This window comes from Lonchura striata, chromosome 9, assembly GCF_050655825.1.
Source record: "Lonchura striata isolate lonStrDom1 chromosome 9, ASM5065582v1, whole genome shotgun sequence".
NCBI lineage: Eukaryota > Metazoa > Chordata > Aves > Passeriformes > Estrildidae > Lonchura > Lonchura striata.
Window position 1 is genome coordinate 31,180,507 of NC_140711.1, and position 25,907 is coordinate 31,206,413.

A 25,907-nucleotide genomic window follows, 5' to 3' on the forward strand; every position below is an offset into this window, starting at 1 on the left:
AAACTACATTCACTAGATAAAAAGCACTCTTGCCCCCTGCGTTGGCAGCACAAAGACCCCAGGGTGGCATTCAGGCTTCCTTACCTGCAGAACAGGCACCTCTGCTTCCCTTCTCCCCACAGTCCAGCCCTGAAGAACTCTCATTTTCTAGTCTTGACCTTGACAGGCTCACGTAGTAATTGCCACATTCATGAGGCTCCTCACACCCTGCTGTTGCTGGTTTTCAATCGCAAGCCCCAAAGCAGGGACTCACAGGCAGCAGAGCCCTCAGCCAGCCAGGGTCTGCCCCTGTGCCTGCCTCAAACACTCCCAGGGCTTTGCCTGGCAGGAGGCGCCTGCGCCTCGCCCTCCTGGCACCTGAAAATGATGCAGCTGCCTGGCTGAGCAGAGCTGCTGACAAACTGAGAGCAGCACCTAGCAGAGGGCAGGGGAAAGGCTGCAGCTGACACCTGGACTCTGCTTTGAAATGGTTTCTTTAATTGTCACTAGGAAATAAAACATAATTTGGAAACACACTCTGACGCACAGCTCGGGAATAAGCAGCCATGCCTCATCCCCCTTACCCAGAGGCATCTGTTGGTGATGCCTTCTTTGGGCGAGGGTGGGCTTGGTTAGTTTTTTCCTTGGGGGTTTCTGTTTGTTTTTTCAACAATTTAAAAACTAAATTAGAGACCAGTGTGCAGGACCATCTTTGCCTGTTATTCAAGGACAAGAAAAACTTGTGCAGCGAAGATCAGCTTTTGGTTTGTTTTCAGCTGGCTGGGAGGTTTTCAGGCTCTTGTAATGAACTGCAGTACATTTTCCTTAATTACTGCGTTAGACCTTTAGGTTATGGGGGCTATAGATTTGTAGGCTTGCTGCCTTATCCTGTGGATGTAAATCCATGATGTATAGTGGCCATCAAGAAACAGGAACATTCCTGATTAATCACCCTCACAAAACAGCTCCAGAGAGCAAGACAGAGACCTCCAAAATCTGGTTCAGTGCTGCTTTTGCAATTCAAACCATGAAAAATCCACTCCAGCTGATGTTGAAGATGAGTGTTGGAAACATCCAGCCTGCACCTGCAGAAGTGCTTTAGCAGGAGCGCCTGGAGTGGATTTGCAGGTGCCTGTGTCTCCTAACAGGAGATGAAAGATCTCCTTGTGAGCACAGGAACCACTGGTGGAGCATGTTATTGCAGATCAAACACGGGATTCCCCTGGCTGAGGATCTGCTCCAGTAATGAGGAGAGCAGATCCTCCTCAGGCACGCCGAGTGTTAAACAGGCTTTTCCTCTGAGCTGGAGTGACAGACGACCCCTCCCTTCCTGCCCACCTCCACCACTGCCGTGGGAAAGAGAAAGGTGTCACAGCTTCCCAGACCAGAAAATGCAGACCTTTCTCAGCTCAGCAGGTGCTGCCATGCTGGGGTGAGACGCTCCCAGCCCCTCCCAGTGAGGAGCTCTTGCTGTGCCTGCCCACAGCGCGGATGATTTACAGAGCCCCAGGTCAGCTCTGCTGGATGGAGCTCAAGAGCAGCAGCCATGGGGGTCCCTGCCCTTCTCACCTGCTGTGGACATCAACGAGAGCCAGGCCCACCCAGGCCAGGAGGGACGGTCTCCATCCCACCCAGGCCAGGATGGATGATCTCCATCCCACCCGGGCCAGTAGGGATGGTCTCCATCCCACCCGGGCCAGGAGGGACAGTCTCCAGCCCAGCCAGGCCAGGAGGGATGGTCTCCATCCCATCCAGACCAGGAGGGATGGTCTCCATCCCATCCAGACCAGGAGGGATGGTCTCCATCCCACCCAGGGCAGCAGGGATGGTCTCCATTCCACCCAGGCCAGGAGGGATGGTCTCCATCCCATCCAGACCAGGAGGGACAGTCTCCATCCCACCCAGGGCAGCAGGGATGGTCTCCATCCCACCCAGGCCAGGAGAGATGGTCTCCAGCCCAGCCGGGAGCACAGGCAGGACAGGAGGAGTCTGGAGCACAGAGCTGCTGGGGACAGGGGGGACAGAAGGGGACAGGGGGGACAGGGGGGACAGGAGGGGACCGTGAGGGCTCTGCAGGGTGGGTGGTGTGAGCAGGGGAGCTCTGGGTGAAGCAGCAAAGCAAAGCTGATCCCCGTGAGGGCTCTGCAGGGTGGGTGGGTGTGTGCAGGGGAGCTCTGGGCGAGCCTGACTCCTGGGCCGGGTGTTCCTGAGCTCTGAGCAAGGCTGGACTGTGACAGACCGGAGTGGCCTTTGCTGCCCAGAGACCTCAGTGCTGAGCCTTGGAGCACCAGTGTCACCCTGACAGCCCGGCCCAGGCTCGGCAGAGCCGGGCTGTGCCCTTGTGCCACCTCGGGCATTTGTGCACTGCTGTGCAGATCATTTGTGCACTGCTGTGCAGATCATTTGTGCACTGCTGTGCAGATGTCCTGCCAGCCTGCCCAGGGTGACCTGCCCATGGTGACCTGCCCACAGTGACCTGCCCCTCTACCTGCCCACGGTGACCTGCCCATTCTACCTGCCCAGGGTGCCCCCAGGAACCCACAAACCACACGGACAAGCTGTGGAGCAGCTCTGCCTTCCCTCCTGGGAGCCCTGGGACAAAGCCAGGTTATTCCACAGAAAGGTACATTAGGAATTGAACTGCTGAAAAATGAGCTGAAATTGTGCTCCACTTTTTGTACATACAATTTGTTATGCAGATCCAGCTCACAAACACTTCCTTCACTCAGCTTCCCCCTTCCCAGCACTCCCGAGCTCACACTCAGTCACACTTTTTGCCAAAATATAGTTTCACTTAACAAAAAGCTCCCTTCATTCTCCCTTGTAATGAATTCCAGCTAAACCAATGTCTTAAAGTCAGACATGGGCCAGAATTGCCAGCACAGCAGCGAGCTCAGCATGGGTTTGTGCAACCATTGTGTTCCCTGTAAGGCCGCCCCGGGAAATCCCAGCCACATCATTATAAAATATTCCACATGTTCCTCAGCCACCTTCCAGAGGGAGAACTTTGTATCTCTTGTAATTTAATGCTCTGCCTCTCAGCAGTGAGAGCTGCAGCTTAATGACAACAGACAGCACATCCTGAGATGAAAACCCAGTTCTTAAAACATTGACAAAGTCCACGTACATTTAAAATATTTGTTTGTATTTTAATGCAGATTTTCAGATATTTGATTTTGGAAAATGTTCTCAGAATTTACTTCAGTTCCTTGTCTATCATGTCTACAAATTATGGAGACTGGTACAAATAATTTAAAAATGCCTTTTACCTCGTGTTTAAACTCACAGAAGCACAGCATTGGAATGTGTCACTCCTTGACCTCAGTCATCAATTTCTTTCTTTCAGATGAACTGAAAGAAAGCAATTGATGCTTTGCTTTTCAGATAGTAATTAAGATAGAGAAAATACACCTAACAGCTTTCTCACCGTCTCTAGCACTCAGGGGAACAGAATTCAGTGTGAGCTGTCAAGATTTCCGTGTTCTTAGGGTAGCATCTAAAAATGCCACCTCAGGATGTAGTGCTGGGCTCAGTTGAGGCGTTGTTCTCTTTTCTGAGACCCCAGGTGCCAGTCACAGGAGTGGGCCAGTGTTTCTCGGCCCAGCCCCCGTGCTGAATCAAGGTGAGACCTTCCCCCTTTCACTGAGGCAACCCCTGAGATAACAAAGCCCAGCCAGCAAATGCCACCAGTAAAGTTCTAACTGGCTTGCACAGAACGCCCCATTCCTGCCACCCCTCCTGAACTCCCACAGCTCACCTGTGATTTTGAACTCATCTGAACAACTTTAGAACCTTCAAAAATATATTTGAGGCTTCATCATATCGTTAAAGTTTTGTATTGCATTTACATCTCCAGCCAAATACCTTCCAGAAGGAGATTTGCCCTAGAACGACACACTTTCAGCAGAAGGGTGCTGTCAGTGGAGTTTGTGGCTGTTCAGACACCTCTGAGCCGAAAAAAGCGCCTGGGAGCACTGACAGACCCGCCTCCAGCGAGAGGAAACCTGTCCTGCAAAGCCTGAAGGTGCCACCGCCGCTCTCGGGACGGGTTCCGCACGGACACCCCGGACAGAGAACGCTCCTGGAGGGCCGGAGATGCGGGGCCGGGGATGCGGGGCTGGGGGATGCGGGGGCGGAGGATGCGGGGTTCCCATGCCGGGCTCCCATACCGGGTTCCCATGCAGGATTCCCATGCCGGGCTCCCATGCCGGGCTCCCATGCCGGGTTCCCATGCCGGGTTCCCATGCCGGGTTCCCGTGCCGGGCTCCCGTGCGGGGCTCCCGTGCGGGGCTCCCCTGCCGGGCTCCCATGCCGGGTTCCCATGCCGGGCTCCCATGCCGGGTTCCCATGCGGGGTTCCCATGCCGGGTTCCCATGCCGGGTTCCCATGCCGGGCTCCTGTGCCGGGCTCCCGTGCCGGGCTCCCATGCCGGGTTCCCATGCCGGGTTCCCATGCCGGGCTCCTGTGCCGGGCTCCCGTGCCGGGCTCCCATGCCGGGTTCCCATGCCGGGCTCCCATGCAGGGTTCCCATGCCGGGTTCCCATGCCGGGCTCCCGTGCGGGGCTCCCGCGCGGGGCGCGGAGGCAGCGGCGGTGCCGGTCCCGCAGCAGCCCCGGAGGGGCGGCGGCGGCGCTTCTCCGTCCCCGGCTCGCAGCGAGCGGTGCCGATCTGGGGCAGCCCGGCGGGCCGGAGGCGCGCCCCGGCAGGAGGAGGCGGCGGCGGCGCCTGCCCGGCCCCGCAGGGGGAGCGCCCAGGTGGGAACGTGCGGCCGGTGCCGGTGCCGGGGTTTGTGCGAGGATGCGAAACGAGTTAATTTTGCTTGGAACAGTTCCTGGCGGGGAAGGAGCTGACGTGTGGAGGCGCCCCGGGGGATGAGCCGCCGGCGGAGGCGGGAGCGCTCCGCACGGCCGGGCCAGCTCCGCAGGACGCACGGCGGGCGCCGGCTGCGGCTCCCCCGCCGCTCCCTGCGGGATTCCAGCTCTTCCTGCGAGCGGCAGCTCCCGCACACCGCGCCGGGCAGGGGCGCCGCGGGCAGCTGTCAAACGACAGCGCTTTGGGTCACGCCGCGGATCCGTCGCTGAGGGGAAGCCCGAGAGTTCGGGGGCTGGCTCGTGGGCGGGTTTTTCTTTCAAGTTAAGAATTCTTTTTTTGCTTATGGCTTAACCGCGGGCGGCTCGGCGCCGCAAGCGCCCGCGTGTTCTGCTTCCCCCGCAGGAGCCCGGATGGCAGCGTAGGATCCCCGCAGGATGGGGGCCCCGCGCGGGGAGCGGCCCCGCTGGCTGGCGACCCTCCTGGCCGCCTGCCTGGCCACCCTCCCGGCCGGCAGCGCCTGTCCCCGGCCCTGCGCCTGCCACGGCTCCGCCGAGCTCCACTGCACCTTCCGCTACTTCAGCGCCGTCCCGCCGCGCATCCCGCCGGACGTGCAGCGCATCAACCTGGGGTACGTGCGGCTGCGGCGTTCGAGCGCTCAGCTTGCCTTTCAACACTTCGCACGGCAATAATTAGCCTCCCAGATTTAGGGCTAAAAATTGACCACAGCAATAGGTAAGTCTGTAATGTTCTGCAGTGCTCAGCAGCGGCTGCAGCCACAGCCAGCAGACCCCGAGACCACCCACAGTAAGGAGAAATTTTGGGGATCTGCCATAGGACACACGAGAACTTCAGAAAGTTTTGAACTTAACTTCCCTTTATATTACCTGAATATGTTGTGTCTCTTGCATGGAACCTGCAAGAAGACTGAAATAGATTTCTCTCTGGGGAAGGGTAGTCCAGAGCTCAGAAATTGGTCTGGAAAAGGAGCACAAGTATTAAAATCTGCAGAGACTTGCTGTGATGTAACACCAAGGTCTGGGACTAGATCCCCCTGTGAGCTATTCGCTAAATGATCCTTCTGAGTCCCTTCCAATTCAGCCTGTTCTGTGATTCTGTCACTGAGGATGTCTCACAGCTTTAGGGTCTATGCTTTCATCTGCTGAGTTCCAGGGAAATGTCACTTGTCTGGCCATGTCAGCCTCCATGGTGGCTCCGTTCTCTGTGTGGTTAAAGGAGCAGGGAATAGATGAAACCCAGGCTTGTCTGGCCTCTTCAGGCAGTTTCCAGCAAGTGTCCTGTCTCAAATCAAATGATGAGACTCATCAGCAGTATTTGTCTGATCTGTGCGTCCCTTTTGATGCACATAACCTTTGAACCATCCAGATGTGTCTGCAGAAAACATGCAAGGAGCTTTTCACTGAAGTGCTAGCGAAGTGAACACAGACAGATGTGTTTCATGCTTGCTGTCACTCATCCCATCCACTGGGAATGTTCCTGTCCTGGAAAGGGGACCACCTTTTGTGCTAACATGAAGGAATGACTTACTTTCCTCTTGGCAAAGGAAAGTGCTGCTTACCTTCAGCCGTTCCCAAAGAGTGGTTCTTTTGTTTTGGGTTGGCTGGATTTAAAAGCTGTGAGTTGGGGCTGACTAAAGCCATCCTGTACAGCTACAACAGCCTGAGAAAACTCAGCCCCACTGACTTTGCTGGCCTGGAGAAACTGGAGCTGCTGATGCTGCACAGCAATGAGATCAGCACGATCCCTGAGAAGGTGTTCAGTGATTTACGTTCACTACAGGTAAGAGCTAAATGAGCCAGTGTTACTTTTTGTTATGATTTAACTCTCAGTGATACTGCTAAGCAGCCACAGAGCAGCCTCCTGTAGCATTTCAGTTTCCTGTTTCTTACCTTATTCATGTGAAAGTCAATAGTGTTCAAAATCCAGTATCCTCATGGGAAATGTCCTTCCTTCCCAGGTAGGCACTCAGGTACGGGGAGAAAAGCATGACAAACACATTGGTAGATATCTCTCAGCTGTATCTTAGCAGGCAGCTGCAGTCAAAACTCTCTTTCTACAGAGGAGAAAGATTGCAAAGCTCCAACTACTGTGTCTGAAAAAGAAAACCTATCATTGTTAATTTATTAGTCAGTTTGGGGCTTTTTGAAGATTTTTTTTTTTCTATTGAGATTTCCCTTTCCCTTCAGTACAATCCTGTCCCTTTCTAACCTTCATTAAAAAAAGGCCAAACTGTGCAGAAACGTAACACAATGCATATAAACAGTTCTTTAAAGAAACTGCAGTTACCTGGCATTCCTGGTCTGGTGAAGAACTTTCACTGCACAGAGCAACCTCCAGCAGCATTTATTAGGGGTCCTATAATTTAACATGGCTTAATATTATGCATTTGTTACTTTTTCATGAACAGGTCTTAAAAATGAGTTACAACAAGGTCAGAGTGCTTCAGCAGGATGTATTTTATGGCCTGAACAGCTTGGTACGGCTGCATATGGACCACAATCAAATTGAATTTGTGAATCCCAATGTTTTCTATGGGCTCACTTCCTTGAGGTTGGTCCACCTGGATGGAAATTTACTTCAGCAGCTGCATCCAGACACTTTTGTCACCTTGCGCTACAGTCAAATATTCAGAATATCCTTCCTGAAGCACATCTCTCTATCTGACAATGTGCTGACTTCACTTCCACAAGAAATGTTTTCCTACATGTCAGAGCTTGAGAGCATTTACCTCCATGGAAACCCCTGGTCCTGCGACTGCAGCCTGCAGGGGTTTGCAGGGTGGACACAGGAGAGACCAGGTGAGCTGAAGGCTTTGTCTATGCCCTTTAGTCCTGTGGTAGCATCCTCCTCTTCCTGATACAGGTGAATGTCCTTTATTCATCTATTTATTCTCCCAGAAAAGACCGGAAGATAGGATTTGTATAGGTGTGTGCAATCAAGATAAAGAGATTGATACCACTGCATTTCCCAGAATAAATTAATCTAGTGGCCATTCCCGAGTGCAGCTTTCCTGAATGGAGAATTTCCCTTGGCCAGTCCAAAGCTTCTGTCTCCGGGAGAATCCACAAGGAACAAGTTAACTTCTGTGGAATTTGCAAGAGCAAGAGCCACATTGCACTTGATCCATTAAAAAAAAAATTCAGGAACTCAAGGGACTCTAGGACTTTCTCTGCTGCTGCCATTCACATGTCACTTCAAGCTTTGGTTTTATTTTATTCGAAAGAACCACTTGTTAGTAGCTATATATAATTTTTAATTCTAAAACTTGTATCACAGAAACTTACTGAAGTTTTCTTCCCTTCAGATGTTATAAAGTGCAGAAAGGAGAGAAGTTCTGGTGTCCAGCAATGCCCAGTCTGTGCTAGTCCCAAAACTCATCATGGGAAAAGTTTAGTGGATCTCCCTCCTGCATCTTTCACCTGCACTAAGCCAGTCATCCATGACTCCCTGAAATCCAGAAACCTCACGGTGCCAGATGATGGGGATTTCAGTTTCGTGTCTCCCAAGGACCTGACAGCCCCGCTAGGATCTGTGGCTTTGAATATGACTGACCAAGCAGGAAATCGAGGCAACATGGTTTGCAATGTCCAGAGACCTAAAGAAATGTCTCCCATCTCATTTGACAAAAATGGCCCCAGCAGAGTGCTGAAAACCTCGTTCTCAGCATTCCTGGTGTGTGGCATCGATGCTGAACAAATCCAGCAGCTGTGGAGCGTCCTGGCACTGTACAGCAGCTCTCCTTTGAAACTGGAGCGAACTGTGCGGACGGCTGACGAGCCCTTCAGTAGCTACAAATATGAGCAGATCCTTAGTGAGAAAGACGAACTTTTCACCAGTGTAGAGGCTGAGCTGCGAGCTGAGCCAGCCTGGCTGCTGCAGAGCCAGGTGTCCCTGCAGCTGGACAGGACAGCCAGCACGCTCAGCACGCTGCGCGTCCGCTACGCCGCCGAGGCCCGGCTCGCTGTGCCCAGCGGTGGGGAAGAGCAGGCGAGACACCCCTGGGCCATCATTGCCAGGGACAACAGCACCCAAACGGAGCACACGGTGCTGGTCGGGGGCAGCGTGGAGCTGGGGTGCCAGGCGGCAGGCGAGCCGGCTCCCGCCGTGGAGTGGATATTGGCGGACGGCAGCAAAGTGCGAGCGCCTCACATCAGCGAGGACGGGCGGATCGCAGTCCTCGAAAGCGGGGTGCTGACGCTGCGGACGGCCGACGTCTTTGACTCGGGGCTCTATCACTGCATCGGCACCAACCACGAGGACGCCGACGCGCTCCCGTTCCGAATCACGGTGGTGGATCCTCAGGTGGAGCACAGCGGGCTCAATGGGGCCCGGCTGTCGGCCGCTCCTGGCAGCACACTCCACCTCCCCTGCACATCCACGGCTGCTCCGGACGCTGCCGTTACCTGGGTGCTCCCCGAGCACACAATTCTCCGTCACTCTGCTGGGAACAAACATATTCTTGCCAACGGCACCTTGAGAATACAAGGGGTGACAGAGCGAGATGCGGGCTACTTCCGATGTGTTGCAGCCAACCGGTACGGGGCTGACCTTTTGGTTTTCCAAGTGCTGATGAGGCAGGAGGAAACTGCTCCGAAGAAAAAGCATGGAGCTCCGGGAGAGTGGGAAGAAGGCTCTGGCGATGAACTGCCGGGCTCTGCTGCGGCGCAGAGACACCCCTCAGGCACTGCGGCCACCCTGAGAGCTCACGGGGGATCTGCTGCCTCAGCAGCCAGCGGCCGGGGCGCACAGAGCGCACGTCAGGGGAACAGCCACGGCAAAACGCCTCACCGGCCCCACGCAGACAGAGCAGGCAGGCGGTTCAGGGCACACAGGAGACAGTTTGTTTCCTCAGGCAGGAGAGCTGATCCACAGCGCTGGGCGGCCTTGCTGGAGAAAACAAAGAGGAACTCAACAGTGACAGACAAACGAGGAGAAGCTGCAACAGAAGCACCCATTCAAGTCCATAAGCTCTCAGAGGTACCCGAGGAGGAGGAGGAGACATCTGGTGATCTCGTATCTCCAGAAGAAGAATTCATGATACCAGCAGCCGGAAGATCCCCAGCACCTGCTCGGGGGAGAGGGACAGAACTCACGATCACTGCAGGGCCCGGGGAGACTGCGAATCCCCCTCCTGCCTGGGACTCCTCTCTCCTGCCCACAGAGCCATTAACTCCCCTACCCTCACCTCTTCCACACTCTGCGGCACCTGCCAGCAAAAGGCTGCAAATGCTTCCAAAACCTACAGACCCATGGGAAAGATCTGCTTTGAGTCAAATATCAGCAAATGGTGTAAAACAGCCAGCTGTACCAAGTGGAGCAGCCACACTCTTCCCTGCTGGGCAAAAGTCAGTATATTCTGGGGAAAGTAATAACCAGCATCTAAAATCTGCATCCACAACACCCACGACAGAAGCTACAGGCAAGGCTGTAACTCCCCAAAGCACAGCAGACAAGTTACATATTTTTACTGACTCTATTGATAATGTCTCCACCAAAACAGATCACCGGGTCCCTGTGGCAACAGTCAATGCACCAAGCTCTGAATTTGGCCCTATTTATTTTCATAGTACTCAGAAAGGAGGAGCCCCTAATCTGCCACTGGCCTCGACTCTTGCTACTCATCAGCAAATCCAGGTTATCCAGGAGGTTCCAACTCATCCACCCCAGCTGCAGCAGCACTATGGGAGACAAAGGAAAATTTCTGGTCGGAGACGAATTGTTAGACCAGGACGTATCCCAAGTATGAGAAAGCACCAATACAATTTTGGGAGGCCGGGGTCTGCCAGAGGAAGTACAGCTGTGGCTACAGGTGTTCAAGTGAATATGAGCTATGTACCAACCTTCAACAACTTGAGCAGTTCCATCAATCCATTTAGCCCAGAAACACCCCAGTCTTCCCCCTCCACCATGAATATGCCATTGGAGCACCCCATGGGTACCCATCAAAACACAGCATTCCTCAAGGAAGAGGAAAAGAAACATAGTGCAAGGCAAAAAGCTGCTACCACAGCCACGTCTGTCACTGCAGAGGACGCTGCCACTACTGCAACCAGTGGAGTGGGTGTGATGGGTTTGAAGCCAACAGTTACACTTGTTACTACTCCTCGAACCAACACCAGCATCACCAAAAGTAAAATACTCAGAGTGGGAGGAAGGAGAGGTCAGAGGAGGAAGAGGCCTCCTAAAACACCTGCCCCAGAGCGTGTGGCTGCAGCCCAGAGCAGTGCAGCCACCCCTGCAGCGAGCACAGCCACCCCCACCGTGCCAGCTCTTACATCCCCAGCTGTGCCTCCAAGCCCTGCCCCAGCAAAGCTTCTCCCTGGGAGCCTCGGTGCAGTCCCCAGGCCCGAAACAGCAGCGCTGGGGACCCCCGACAGCCCCCAGGCACCCCAGCACAGGCCCACGGCAGCCACACGGACAGCAGCGACCTGGAGGAAGCTGCAGTCAGCCACGCCACTGCCTGGCACTGTGACTGCTCAGAGCCCCCCCACGGCTCTCCAAACCACGCCAGACCCACAGAGGAACACCCAGCTGGCCACGTCACCAGCTGCTGGTCCTGCCCAGACTCCCACCATGGGTCCCCAAGCCTCCCCACGGCTGGACGAGCCCCCTGGTGCCACGAGTGCCCAACCTGCTGCAGCCCGTGCCACGCCAGGGCCAGCACCCACCCAGCACCCCGGAGCCACCACCGCGGCGGGCGGAGAGCCCTGCCTGAGAACGGGGGAGGGAGCTGCCCGGGAAAAGCCTGGCACCGCAGCCCCGGCAGGAGCCGTGCCCAGTGCCCCGGCTGCAGCCAGTGCCCAGCACCACGGCCCTGTGCCCACTGTGCCCCCGAGAGCCGCCGAGCCCCCGCGGGGCCGTGGACAGCCCCAGCTCCAGCTCCAGCTCCATCCCCATCCCCATCCCCATTCCCAGCCCCATCCCCAGCTCCAGCTCCAGCCCCATCCCCATCCCCAGCCCCAGCTCCAGCTCCAGCTCCAGCCCCAGCTCCAGCCCCAGCCCCAGCCCCAGCCCCATCCCCAGCCTCATCCCCAGCCCCATTCCCATCCCCAGCCCCAGCCCCATCCCCAGCCTCATCCCCAGCCCCAGCCCCAGCCCCAGCCCCAGCTCCAGCCCCAGCCCCAGCTCCAGCTCCAGCTCCAGCCCCAGCCCCAGCTCCAGCCCCAGCCCCAGCCCCAGCTCCAGCCCCAGCCCCAGCTCCAGCTCCAGCTCCAGCCCCAGCCCCAGCTCCAGCCCCAGCCCCATTCCCAGCCTCATCCCCAGCTCCAGCCCCAGCCCCAGCTCCAGCCCCAGCCCCAGCTCCAGCCCCAGCCCCATTCCCAGCCTCATCCCCAGCTCCAGCCCCAGCCCCAGCTCCAGCCCCATCCCCATCCCCAGCTCCAGCTCCAGCCCCAGCCTCATCCCCAGCTCCAGCCCCAGCCCCAGCACCAGCCCCAGCCCCAGCCCCATCCCCAGCCCCATCCCCAGCCCCAGCCCCAGCCCCAGCCCCAGCCGCCTCTCGAGCCCACAGGCAGCAAGAACGCGCTGCACATCGCACCTGCGTGGAAAGGGGACAAGGACAGCTCTGCCAGTGCCTGGTCTGAAAGGCGACAAAATCGAGGCACCACCACCCTCCCCAGTCCCATCACCTCAGGTTCTGCAAGCAGAAACCATTTTTCAAAGCCCACTATAGTGGGAGGGAATGTAGCTACTTTGACTCTGCTGGAGAATTCTGATGCTTTTATTCCTTGTGAAGCCACTGGGAACCCCCCTCCTACAATACAGTGGACCAAGATACCATCAGGTGAGCTTGATAAACCTCTCTAGAGTTTACCTTCCATTAGTCCTGTAATCTGGCACCTCTTCTGTGTGCATTGCTTCATTTCAGATTCCTGTGAAATATTAGTGAAAGGTAAACTTGGAAACAGTGACAGAGACTCGCTAGAGCATCTTAGTGCTGACTCTGAGGTCTTTAGTGAAATTATTTTTAAAATCAAATCTATGTTTAATTATAATGCCTTGCTTATTATGGGAATAATTCAGTATTTATTGTACATTACCTGCTATTCCAGGACAGTGAGACAAGTGAAAAGAAAAATGTGGTAAAACCCACTCAAATCCAGTTACAGCTGTGCCAGGTTTGGATTGTAAAGCCCCATGTGCTTTATCCAAACTTTGCTGGAGATTCAGCTTCATTCTTACTTTAAAGCTTTGGCATTGTATATGCAGAATTCTCGGATTTCTTTACGGTTTGTCACCGCTGTCTTCATTTTTTGCGCAGAGCAGAGCAGGCCAGGGTATTTGAGACTGAGGAAACAGAACAAGAGTCAGACAGTGCCAGGCTGTCCCAGGCAGTACCAGTGTGTGCCAGGCAGTGTCAGTCTGTGCCAAGCAGTGTCAGTTTGTACCATACAGTGCCAGTTTGTACCATACAGTGCCAGGCTGTCCCACGCAGTGCTAGTCTGTACCATGCAGTGCCAGTCCGTGCTGCGCAGTGCCGCGCGGTGACGGCCGCTCCGTGCTTGCTCCGCAGGGCGCGGTGCGGGCGCCGGCCGCTGGGCCGTGCTGCCCAACGGGACGCTTGCCATCGCCCGGGCGGGCCCGCAGGACGGCGGGCAGTACCTGTGCACGGCGGCCAACGCGCGGGGCGAGGCGCGGCTGCTGCTGACTCTGGCCGTGCGGGCGCGGCCGCCCCGCATCGCCGGCGCCCGCGGCCGCCTGCTGACCGCGCACTCCGGGGCCGCCGTGGCGCTGCCCTGCCGGGCCCAGGGCAGCCCCCCGCCCCGCGTCTCCTGGCTGCTGCCCAACGGCACCGAGCTGCGGGACTCGTCCGCGGGCGGCGGCAGAGCGCTCGTGCGGCCCGACGGCACGCTGCTCGTCCGGGCGCTCACCGTGTACGACCGGGGCCTCTACACGTGCCGGGCCAGCAGCCCCGCGGGCAGCGACGCGCTGGCCGTGAGGCTGCAGGTGGTGGCGGCGCCGCCCAGCATCCTGGAGGAGAGCCGGCAGAGCGTGGCGGCCGCGGCGGGGCAGAGCCTGAGCCTGCCCTGCACGGCGCGGGGGCAGCCGCAGCCCGGCGTGCACTGGGTGCTCCCCGGCGGCGCGGCGCTGCGGCCGCTGCAGCCGCTGCAGCCGCTGCAGCCGCTGCATCCGCTGCACGGCCGGCTGCGCCTGCTGCCCAACGGCACGCTGCACCTGGGCAGCGCCGCCCCCGCCGACAGCGGCACCTACGAGTGCATCGCCACCAGCTCCACGGGCTCGGACAGGAGGGTGGTCAGCCTCGTGGTGCAGCGCAGGGAGACGCCTCCGAAAATAGCCATCGCCTCTCGGGAGCTGACTCGGCTGGACTTTGGCGAGAGGCTGCTTCTGAACTGTACAGCAGGTGGGGAGCCCGCTCCCAGGATAATCTGGAGGTTGCCCTCCAAGGCTGTTGTGGACCAGTGGCACAGGTATTATACTTTTTTTCTTTCCCCTCTTTGGAGCTTCAAACACTGTCTGCTCCAGTGCTCACGTAATAGCCTATTACAGCACTAATACACTGTGAACTAAACTCGTTTTAAACAGTTGTGAAACATCTAACAGCATCTATTTCTAATAACAGACCAATTAACAGATCACACCAATTGCCCTGAGTGAGGTCTCAAAACAGGTACAAGTTGTATTTGAATTAAGGTAATTACTGTCACCATGCGCTGGCTGACTGCTGTCAGTTTAGAGGAGGGGAAGTTATCTTTAACAGATTTGTGAAGCAGGGCTTGGGAGGGAGGGGTTTCTTTCATCTCTGCCACGTCTACCTTTGGAGGTCTCCCCACATCCCCTCCCACAGTAACACTTCACCTCCACCTTAGGAGAGACAGCCCCAACTCCAGGTGTTCCCAGCAGAGCCAGCAGTGCTCACATCGACACAGCACCAAAACTGACAGTGACATCAGGGCAGGACATGCTGGCTGGGCAGGAGGCGTGGGCACAGTGCCTTTGGAAAGGCTTTCTGTGCTGCACCGTGCTGCTAACATGTTCAGTCCCTTCCAGTGCTCGGTGTTCATCCCCAGCACTTGTTTCCATAATTCTCTTCCTCTCTCTCCCCACAACAGAATGGGAAGTCGGATCCATGTCTACCCCAATGGATCCTTGGCTGTTGAAGCAGTTACAGAAAAGGATGCAGGTGATTATCTGTGCGTCGCAAGAAACAGAATTGGGGAGGATCTGATACTGATGAAAGTCAGCATCACAATGAAACCAGCCAAGATTGACCACAAGCAGCAGTTCAAGAAACTGGTGCCCTACGGGAAGGATTTCAGAGTGGACTGCAAGGCCTCAGGGTCGCCCACACCAGAAATATCCTGGGGCCTGCCGGACGGGACGGTGGTGAACAACGCGATGCTGGCGGATGACAGCGGGCACAGGGCTCGCAGGTACGTCCTCTTTGGCAATGGGACTCTGTACCTCAACAAAGCTGGAGTGGCAGAAGAAGGAGACTACACGTGCTATGCCCAAAACATGCTGGGGAGGGATGAGATGAAGATCCACATCACGGTCATTGTGGCAGCCCCTCAAATAAAGCACAATTACAAGACACACATTACAGTGGCAGCTGGAGACGCAGCCCTGCTGGACTGTGAGGCTTCTGGAGAACCCAGGGCACAGATATTCTGGCTGCTGCCCTCCAGTGAGATGATCTCCTCGTCCACAGACAGGCACTCCCTGCATGCCAACGGCTCGCTCTCCATCAGCCAGGCCAGCCTACTGGACGCTGGGGAGTACCTGTGTGTGGCCCAGAACCCTGGCGGGGACGACACCAAGCTGTATAAGCTGGATGTGGCTGCTAAACCCCCCATCATAAATGGGTTATACAGGAACAAAACGATCATGAAGGTGACGGCAGTGAGGCACTCCAAGAAGCACATCGACTGCCGGGCAGAAGGGACACCTCCTCCTCAGATTATGTGGATCATGCCTGATAACATCTTCCTAACAGCCCCGTATTACGGGAGCAGGATTGTGGTGCACAAAAATGGGACACTTGAGATTCGGAACATCAGGCCCTCAGACACGGCAGATTTTATCTGTGTAGCACGTAACGATGCAGGAGAGACTGTGCTGGTGGTGCAGCTGGAAGTCACAGAAATGCTACGGAGACCAATGTTCAAAAACCCTTTCAATGAAAAAATAATAGCAAAACCTGGAAAAACTACCACGCTGAACTGTTCTGTGGATGGAAACCCTCCCCCGGACATAAGCTGGATGCTGCCCAATGGCACGTGGTTTTCCAGCAGCATCAGCACATCCCAGTTTTTCACAGGAGGCGACGGGACCCTGACCATCTACAGTCCCGAGAGACAGCACGCCGGGCGCTACCGCTGCGCTGCCCGCAACCAGGTGGGCTACATAGAAAAGCTGATGGTCCTGGAGGTTGCCCAGAAGCCCAATATCCTCAGCCGCCCTGCAGGGCTGGTGACGGGAGTCAGCGGGGAGCCCCTGTCGCTTCACTGCCTGGCCGAGGGCAGCCCCAAGCCCAGGCTGGCATGGGCGCTGCCCGGGGGCCGCGTGCTGGACCGGCCGCAGGTCAGCGGGAGGCACCTGCTGCTGGAGAACGGCACCTTGGTCATCCGGGCAGCCTCGGCCCACGACGCCGGGAATTACGTGTGCAGGGCCCACAACGATGCTGGAGACGCCTCCCTCAGCGTTGCTGTCACGGTCGCAGCCTACGCCCCACGGATCGTGGGCAGGCCCCCCCCAGCCATCCGCACCGTGCCAGGGGCAGCAGTGCAGCTCCACTGCGTCGTGCTGGGCATCCCCAAACCAGAAATCACCTGGGAGCTGCCTGACCACTCCGTGCTCTCGACAGCTCAGCAGGGCCGGGGCTCTGGGGGCGAGCTGCTCCACCCCACGGGGACTCTGCTCCTCCAGAACCCCCGACCCTCCAGCTCTGGCACGTACAAGTGCACAGCGAGGAACCCCCTTGGCACCGACTCCGCAGCCACCTACGTGCGCGTCATCTGAGGCAGAAACGCAGCAGGAGCGCGGGGAATGCAGGCTGCAGCCGGGCTGGGCTCATCCTGGCCCTGGCTTTAATCAAAGGTGGCACAAGCGAGTGCCTGGACACATCCACAGCATTCAGTCTGCAGTCACTGGGCAAAAGGAGAGAGGAAAGGGAAAATTAGCTCTAGCATTATTTGCTGCCATTGGTCCTCTCCGTGTTCAGGGGATTTAAATGAAAGCAAAATTAAGGCACTTCTACTCAGCAAAGCAAGAACAAACAGTGACTATCAAACGTGGTAACTTTCTGGAAACGTGCCCAGAGAGCTCTTTCACGGACACAGTTTTGCATCAGTTCAATACTGCCCACCTTGTATGACTGTCATAAGCACGGTTCAGAGAGGGCAAGGACACCTGGGAACTGAGGAGCAGGTCTATTGGGCTGCAGATCACCTTCTTAATGTGTTTTAATATTTAGTCTGTTTTTAAAATAAATATTCCATGATGTAACAAGTAATTAAGCATTTTTAATAGCACAGCCACAGTCTTTCTGCAGAGCAGTGAGATGACACAGAACAGCTCAGTTTGGAACAAGAGAGGAAGTGCATACAGGCTAGGTGTAGAATCACTCCAGCTTGGCATTGCTTTCTTATTATCACAAAAGCATTTTTTAATGATTTCTCAATAGAATAAAAATCACAACAATTTGAATATCTGGCCTTAACTGAGCAGCCAGGTAAGTTTAAGAAGCAAATTGAGTTAGCACAAAACAGGAAAAAAGTATTGCCAGAGTTTTTTAAATGTTCCAACATTTAAAGTTCCTCCTGAAAAATGAATGCATTGAAAAAGAATTGTATAGACTGACTCCTAAATGACATAAAATAGTAATAAATTTATTCTGCTTTTTCAACTCTCAACACAAGCAAAGGGGGGAACTCTTTGCGCAGGAATAATGACAGTTTGTTTGTGGTGATTCTGCTCGGTTGCTTGCCTGTGGTTTTGCACCCAGCTGCCGATGCCGTCCCTCGCAGCAGCCAAGGACTCCCTGGGAAGAGAACACACAGCAACTCCTGCTGCTTCCTGTAGGTTTATTAACATCACATTGTGGATTTTAATGTAAACTTAAAGAAGTTCTAACACAAGCAATAAACCCACTTCAGCACCTTCTAAACACAGTAAGTGCAAGAGGAATTAAGTGCAAAGTACCTTAAACAAAGAACCCTGTAAAGTGCATATGAAAATCACAGTCAAATAAACATGATTTCAAGTGATGCACGTTCTGCCAACAAAGAAAGAGGTGAAGATTTTAATGAACAAATTAACTTTGCCAAAATCAGAAGTGCCTTTAGTTCAGTAGTTTGGTCCAATGCAGTTCTTGGAAAAAAATAAATTAAAATTTAAAAAGTGTTTCCCACAAATAAATAAATTTGGCATTTTTTGTCCTCTTTAAAAGTAACAGGACCTAAAAAGCATCAAATTCATAAAATTAGCCATAACGTTCTTCAAATAGGCCCACAAAAGTCCAGATATTGAAATCTAGTTAAATCTAGCAAAAATAACCCTAATCCCAAAACCAACCTGTGGATATTCTCAGTTCAGTCAGAGAGAAAAAGAGAACGATTTCTGCCAGGTTAAGCCTGGGAAAAAGTCCAAGAGGAATGTAAACAATCTATTATCTTGTTTTCCATTCATATTTTTTTATAGATATGTTCTACCACACTGACCTAAGTCCAGTGTACCAATCAGATTAAGTATTTTACCCTAAGACCAATAGAATTAGTCTTCATGATATTCTCTATAAAAGAGAGATGCACTTTTGAATAAACAGTCATTTATCTTCTAAAATCATATGAGTCATTTCGCCCATCCCTGGCTCAACAACGGTATCCAACCTTGCTACATATTCACATCAAGTGCAGCACAAAATCCAACGACTGAAATAAGAGCTCCTGTTCTGCTGTCCAGCAATGCCTGGTGCACTGAATTGCCAGGTCCTGCTCTCAGTGCAAGCGGCCCCAGCATGGCCAGAAGTGGGGTGGGTGCCCGGACTGGCTCGCCCCTTGCTGGTTACCTGGTGGAGGAAGAAAAGGGGGTGAGTGTACTAAAATACAGAAAAATACCTGAATTTGGTGCAGCAGTCAGCAAATCCCTCATCCCGAGGTCAGGGGCACTCACTTCCTCGGGGACTGTTCCTGCAGGGGACTGGGGAAGGGGAGGGGGTTCCAGCCCCAGCCCCAGGGCTGGGCGTTGGTGCCACACCAAAAGCACCGGGACATCTGTCCAGCTGTCAGCCGGTGGATGACCTCTATCCACCTCCAGCAGCAGAAAAAGAGGCAGAAAGACTCCAGAAAGACAATTCCATGTTGGGACACTAACTGCACACACACTCACCAGAGAGCTGCTCCTGGGGCTGCTGCAGCCTGGCTTGGGAACTGCAGGGGAGGGGAGAGGGGAAAGAAAACCCACAGTGCCTGAGCCACGGCAGGAAAAAAACCCACAGTTTGTTACCTGAGCCACGGCAGGAATAAACTCCACAGTTCAGGAAAACAACCCACAGTTTGTTACCCGAGCCATGGCAGGAACAAACCCCACAGTGCCCGAGGCACAGCAGGATCAAACCCCACAGTGCCTGAGCCATGGCAGGCACAAACCCCACAGTGCCTGAGCCATGGCAGGCACAAACCCCACAGTGCCTGAGCCATGGCAGGCACAAACCCCACAGTGCCTGAGCCATGGCAGGCACAAACCCCACAGTGCCTGAGCCACGGCAGGATCAAACCCCACAGTGCCTGAGCCATGGCAGGAACAAACCCCACAGTGCCCGAGGCACAGGTGCCCGGCTGTACCGCCCTGGCACGGGGGCCAGCAGGTGGGGAGGGCAGCGAGGGCAGGAGGCGTTCTGCACAGCACGGACACAGAGCACCTGAGAACTCTCAGAAGAACTGCTCTCTGCCTGCCCTGCAGGCTCCCACCAGGGCTGCTCAGCCTGCAGAAGAGAAGGCTTTGGGGAGCCCCCACTGCAGCTGTGGCACCGAGCACTGCGGGATCAGCACCCCAAACTCAGCACCCACCATCCATCTCTGGTCTCTCAGCTTTACAGATCTGCCTCCTAAATCCCCAACTGTTTTTCTCATTAGACCCAGTGAAAATGCATGTGCTTCTAATGCTTTTAATTAAGTGATTCTTTGGAAATCTGGTGTGCTGAATAAAACTGGAGTAATCCTGTACCCTAATAACTCTGTGGGCGCTACAGAAACCGCCCGAGCTTTGCTCAGCAAAACCTGGTGCTTACTGAAGGCAGTTTCAGTGTTTTACAAGACTTCAGCATCTTTTCCCTTTCTGAAACCAAATCCTTCACTTAAAACATGTTGTGTAATCTCCTGGCTATCAGTAACTGCTGAGGTTAGTCAAAGGCACTAACCGGTACAGGGAGGGTTTTTTGGGGCCATATACCCAGCCCACAGCACCTTCTGCTGTGCAGGCGCTGGCAGAGGAGTCTGCACCAGGCAGGTGCCCATTGCAGCCACGCTCTCCCATCAGTTTGTTCAAGATAGAAGAGCTATTTTAAAAATCCTTCAAAAATGGATGAAAATTATATAAGATTAATACTTTTTAACTCAAAAGCTGCAATTTCAGCATGACTATTTTCTCTGCTTTTCTACAGCAAACTTTTCCTAGTTATCCTCACCACTTGCAAATGGGAAAGAAAAAAAAGCTCAGACTGTGGGCTGCTGTATGTTCTGCATCACATAAAGCATCTCGCTACTGCTGCTGCACAAAAGTTGTGTGTCACATCAGAAACACGACCTGAACATCTTAGCATGTCAAGCCAATTTTATGATATGGCAACAGTTTATGCACTGTCTGCAACTTGATAAAAACCATGTATCTCTCTGTCAGACTTCAAAGGTCATCTTATACATTTGTTTTCAAAAGTAGCATTCCTTAATCTTTTTAGCCACTCTGGTATATTCTGAAGAATTGACACAGGTATAATACAGGTCAGTTGTATTTGGAGCTTCAGAAATAAATATTTAATATTTATAACTGGAACCAAACTTTTAAACTTCTGCTTGGAGAAGTCACTGTAATGTTTCTCGAATCACTACGAAGTGCTGCCCTCTGGAGCCAGTAAATCACTGTAAAACTCAATTCACTAACTAGAAAATAACACAAAATAAAATACAAAATAAAGAACATATCCAAAATGCTGAAAAATGTGAGCCTGTGGATTTATTACATCTAGAAGATGGCAAATCATCCACCATGGCTCTTAGTGTGAATCACAGAGGAAATACCCCAAGGGGCCTCTGTTCCTTCAATTGTCCCTTTTTGCTGTCACTCACCATGGAACCCCACCGGCTCTCTGACACTGCCACCGCAGTGAGCTTGTTCTGGCTTACCTACCCACGAAGTTCAACACCTTGGGAGGGACAGAGCTACAGCTGAGAGCAGAAAAGCCCTGAGAGAGACCACAGCTGGCAAAGGGATCAGCCACACGGGGAGGGAAACGGGCCAGGGTCACGCAGGGTCCGCGGGCTGTGCCCCCAGAGCTGGGGCAGGGGCTGGCTGGGCAGGAGGAAGCTGGGCTGGGGAGGGTCCCCCAGGCTGTGCCCTCAGGTGCACCCCCAGGTGCACCCCCGGGCTGGGGGCTGCGTGAGCCATCGGGGATGCCAGTGAGGAGCAGGGGGAGGCACTCTGGAGGAAATGTTAACTGATACCTTCCAAATCCATAAGCAATGCCCATTTTCCTACTGACAGAGACATCCTTGTTGCTGGCAATGATGTGAACTCCAGGTGAGGTCTGGGAATTCCCACTGACAGCTCCAGGCACTTCCCAGCCTCGAGAGCAGGCACCTTCTCCAGCCCATGGTCAGGTGGAGCACAAGGACAGCCCAAAGCATCAGGCTATAAGTAACACAAAGAACTCCACTGAAACATCAAAAAGGCCAGAAAATCATCTTGAAATTACAGCTACTTAAGCCACAGCACATGGGCAATCCAGCTGGATGCTGAGGGAGTACCAGCACACCACAGCAGGGCTGCCCACACGTGTTCTCAGTCACTCTGGCTCTGAGTGACTGCTCAGCTCAGGAACCCCCAGCCCCACAAAAGGGAAAGTGTCCCAGACACCACACCAGACTGCACGGCAGGACAGTTTGTGGGACTTTTCCAAACTGGCTTCCATTTGAAGGGACCTGGGTTTAACCCAATGTGTTTGGTGCCAACACAACGTGAGGAAGCATTTCAGAAACTGGCACGTGCAGTAAGAGCTACACCTCACCCCAAACAGGAGGAAGCACAAACAAACCTGGGTAAGAGTTTGGAGGGCTGCCAGGCCCTGGTGATGCTCTCGAGCACTTGGCCCCCAGCTCCTTCTGGGGAGCAAACACAGCCCTCAGCCAGACAGAAACGGGGACAGGGCACAGCACCACACTGCTTTCACTATTAGAAAACATCCACTTTCTGCATGAATCATTTCCTTGTACCTTTACTAAATTTAAGCAAGTGGCTTTGCAATGTTTTTGGGTTTTTCTCTTTGAAGAACATAAGTTTTCTTTTCATCTCTTCTTTAAATGCAACATAGAAAGTACATATTACAAGTTTCGTGTCCCAAACATGAATAAAAGTAACTAAGTGTCCTGCAGATTTCCCAAATGTAATAGAATATGAAGAAAATCCTAGAAATCTCTTCCCAGACCCACATTCCTGTATTTTTATTTTCTTCTATTTCTTCTTATTATCACTGGGAATGCTTCAGTCTCTCCTGTTTTTCCAAGAGGCCTTCCCAGACATGGAATAACAGGATTAAAACATGAGCACAGAAAGCAACTCAAAGGAAATGCTGAAAAGGACATACATCACTTTCTTTTCGTTTCTCCAGTAAGTTCATGTGAGACCTTTTGTTCTGCTCAGGCCTCCTTGGGAGGCAGCTGACAGGTCCGAGGGGAGCATCCCACTGGTGAGGAGCCCCAGCACACCCAGCACGCTCTGAGCAATTCACTGAGAGCAAAAACAAGTGTTACCCCAGGGAGCTGTGGCTGCCAGGAGCCCAGAGGTCTGATTTGTGACGAGGCCCCAAAGGCAGCTCGTCAGCACAGAGTGCCAGCAGAGCCAGCAGGAAATACAGTGCCCAAAAAGGGACAATGCTCCATGAGGAAAAGAGAGAATAAAGGCTCCAGTGCTTTCCCAAACGGAAGTGTCCCCACACCAGGCCAGCACAGAACCTCTAAACCAAGCAGCAACAGGATAAAAGATAACAATTACATCCACGCAGCCTGAGCTGAAGGCTCTGAGGGCAGGAAGCAGCTCTTTGAACAGTGCAGAGCTACTCAGTGCTCTGCAGACCCGCAGCCCTGGGGTGAAGATGCTGAGGAGCAGCAGGGCCAGTCTGGGGTGCACGGGGTGCTGCTCTGCACTGTGTCAAACGTGCCCTCACCTGCAAAAGGGCACACAGGTGGCAGGGCTCTGGAGCAGCACACTCCCTTGGCTCCCTGGCATGGGATCACCCAGAATATAACAGCCAGCCAGCCCCCTGAGCTGGCACTCTGCAGCTCCTTGCTCCTCTGCACTCCTCCTGAGCAGCTGCTGCATCTTTTCAAAACATCAGGACGGCCTCAAGTTCTGTTACCAGCTGAGATGCTGTTGCAGGGCTTCGTGCATCATCTGTGTGGCTTGGACATCACCCTGGTACCCTTCTCTCCAGTCACGGAGGATCTAAGGAAAAGCACTGGACTAAGGTTGTTTTCTTCCTGTAATGTTCTCCCTCTAAGTATTTGTGGCCTTTCAGCCATAAGAAATCATAAAATATTATTGATCTCTTTATCCTTCTCTCTATTTAAGGCTTAGAACAGACTGAGAAAACAGATGGGAAGAAGAAGTTTATTTGTAAAGAGCTGATGATCTGCTGTCATTTGCATGACTGCATCTTCCTGTGCAGAAAAAAAACAAAAACAAAAAAACAAAAAAAACAAAAAAAAAAAAAACAAACAAACAAAAAAAAAAAACACAAAAAACAAAAACAAAAAACAAAAACAAAAAACAAAAACAAAAACACAAAAACAAAAACAAAAACAAAAACAAAAACAAAAACAAAAACAAAAACAAAAACAAAAACAAAAACAAAAACAAAAACAAACAATCATCTTTGTTATGCATTTCTTAGCAATATTGCTTGAAACACACTATTTCACAACTGGTAAGTCAGTAAGTCTCTTGCACTGGATGCAGCTTCCCAGCAGGATTTGATGCAGTCTCCAGATAAGAAATGACCTGAAACTCAGTGACCCTGGACCAGCAGCAAATCAGGGGACAACCCAGACAATGAAAGCAAAACCCAAGTGGCAGAAACCAGGGGGCAAAACCATCAAAGGAGTGAATTTCCCTGGGATGTGGAGCTGTGTACAGCCTGGACCTGAGCTGAGGGGCAATGTGGGAAATGTCAGGGGCACCAATTGCCACTGTCACAGCAGCTGATAGAAGCTGAACTCAGAGCAGGGAGGCAGGACCCACTGCCCGGGCACTGGGTGTGTTCAGTGAGGAGCTGCTGGAGGCTGGAGAGGCCTGGGTTCCAGCAGGAGGTTTGGAGCACCGTGAGCAGAGGCTGTGAGTAAGCTCAGGAGAACCAAAGGACCGCTGCAGGCAGCAACAGTCTGGGACAGGAATGTTGCTTTTACAGTATGCAAAACTCTTAAACACTCACTCTGTGCCAGCTGGAGACGGTGATGGGTTCTCCTAAAGAAGGACAGTTTTAAATATATACAAACTTTCCAGGATCCATCAAAGGGCTGGGAATACCTGCTCTCAGGGCTAATATCTTTATGGTTTCTACTAGAAAGAACTGGAATCAGACTCCAGTTCATTACATTTCTCTGTAACAAATTCAGGAGAAAAGATGTATTCACGCTCAAAAGAGGAACAAGGCATCCCCATTTTCCCCACCTGGGACTGCTCCTTTTGGCACAGCACTGTGATTTCCCTGGGTTTACAGCATCATGTGCACATCCAACTGCTGACACACACCCACCTGACACAGGGTGCTCAGGGCTCTGTGCTTGCCTTACCTGAGTAACTGGATTGTGCAGGGATGCACCAAGCCCTTCCCTCTGCTCATCCTGACCCTAAAGGCAAGTGAGTAGCAGTGACAGGAAAGGCTGCTGGCTCAGCAGGGACATGCTTTAGGAGAAGCAAACACAGCAGTTCAGTAGTAAAGTTATTTTGATACTTCCCATCCTCAGTCCCTTCCTTTTTGGTCTACCCGTTTTCCCCTGAAGTGGCACTGCTGTTTCTGTTTTAGTCAATTAAAAAACTCTGCCTGTTTCTGTTTTAGTCAATTGAAGTCTTGGCAGAGGCACTCAAGACCATTCAGGAAGCAGCATGCCAGCCAGCCCAGCTGCTCCTGAGATCCCCCAGCTCAGGGGCCCTGAGGGAGCAAGAGCTGCCCCACACCTGAAGGCCTGACCCAGGAACTCAGCAGGTCATTCCAAGTCTGCTCTGACTAACCAGGGATGTCACTTTGGTGGAGATAAGGCAGCTGAAGTTTCCAATCCACGCTCGTGGTCTGAAGTAGGTCCCAAGGAAGTTTCCTCTAAAGGCTCTACTGCCCTGCTTGCTCTAAAACTCCAGCATGGGCTTAATTCAACAGAATGTCTAGCATAACCCCAAGAAAGTACAAACACATTTCAGTCATAGTGGAAGAATATTTTACTGAAGGAAAATCAATTACTATTAAGTAATTAAAATTCTCATACATTTGGAGCTAGAGATGAGTTTAAGCTTAATTCCCAGCAGGAAGCAGGTGACATAACAATGGTGGGACCTTAACAGCAAGGAAATCTCCTACAGCCACAGAAGGCAAGAGACAACAAGTGCTCCAACTGCTCCTTTAAATCCCTAACATTTCCCATCCCCAAGCTGCAAAGCAGCCCCTGGCAGATGGATTACAAAGCTGCCACATTTCTTCCTCTGAAACCAATGGTATTTCATCAGACCAAATGACATCTGAATCCTCAGTAAACTCCTCCTGCACAAACACTGTTCAGCTCTGAGTGCAGGGGTTCCCCAGTGCCACACCTCTTTTGTTTCTCTCTTTCTTCCTTAGAAGATGGCCCCAAGTGCTGCCCTTTCTCCAGCTCCTCTCCTGC

The 25,907-nt window shown here is 53.1% G+C and overlaps 1 protein-coding gene across 1 annotated transcript; it reads left to right on the forward strand.

The window, feature by feature from the left end:
* The first annotated feature begins 4,865 nt into the window (after positions 1-4,865).
* Positions 4,866-18,609, forward strand: IGSF10 (immunoglobulin superfamily member 10). Its single transcript, XM_085586959.1, has 8 exons — positions 4,866-5,419; positions 6,459-6,588; positions 7,217-7,607; positions 8,114-11,841; positions 12,472-12,592; positions 12,677-12,700; positions 13,322-14,237; positions 14,880-18,609. The coding sequence occupies exons 1-8, from the start codon at positions 5,226-5,228 to the stop codon at positions 16,786-16,788; spliced, it is 7,413 nt and encodes a 2,470-aa protein (XP_085443085.1). The 5' UTR covers positions 4,866-5,225; the 3' UTR covers positions 16,789-18,609.
* The last annotated feature ends 7,298 nt before the right edge of the window (positions 18,610-25,907 follow it).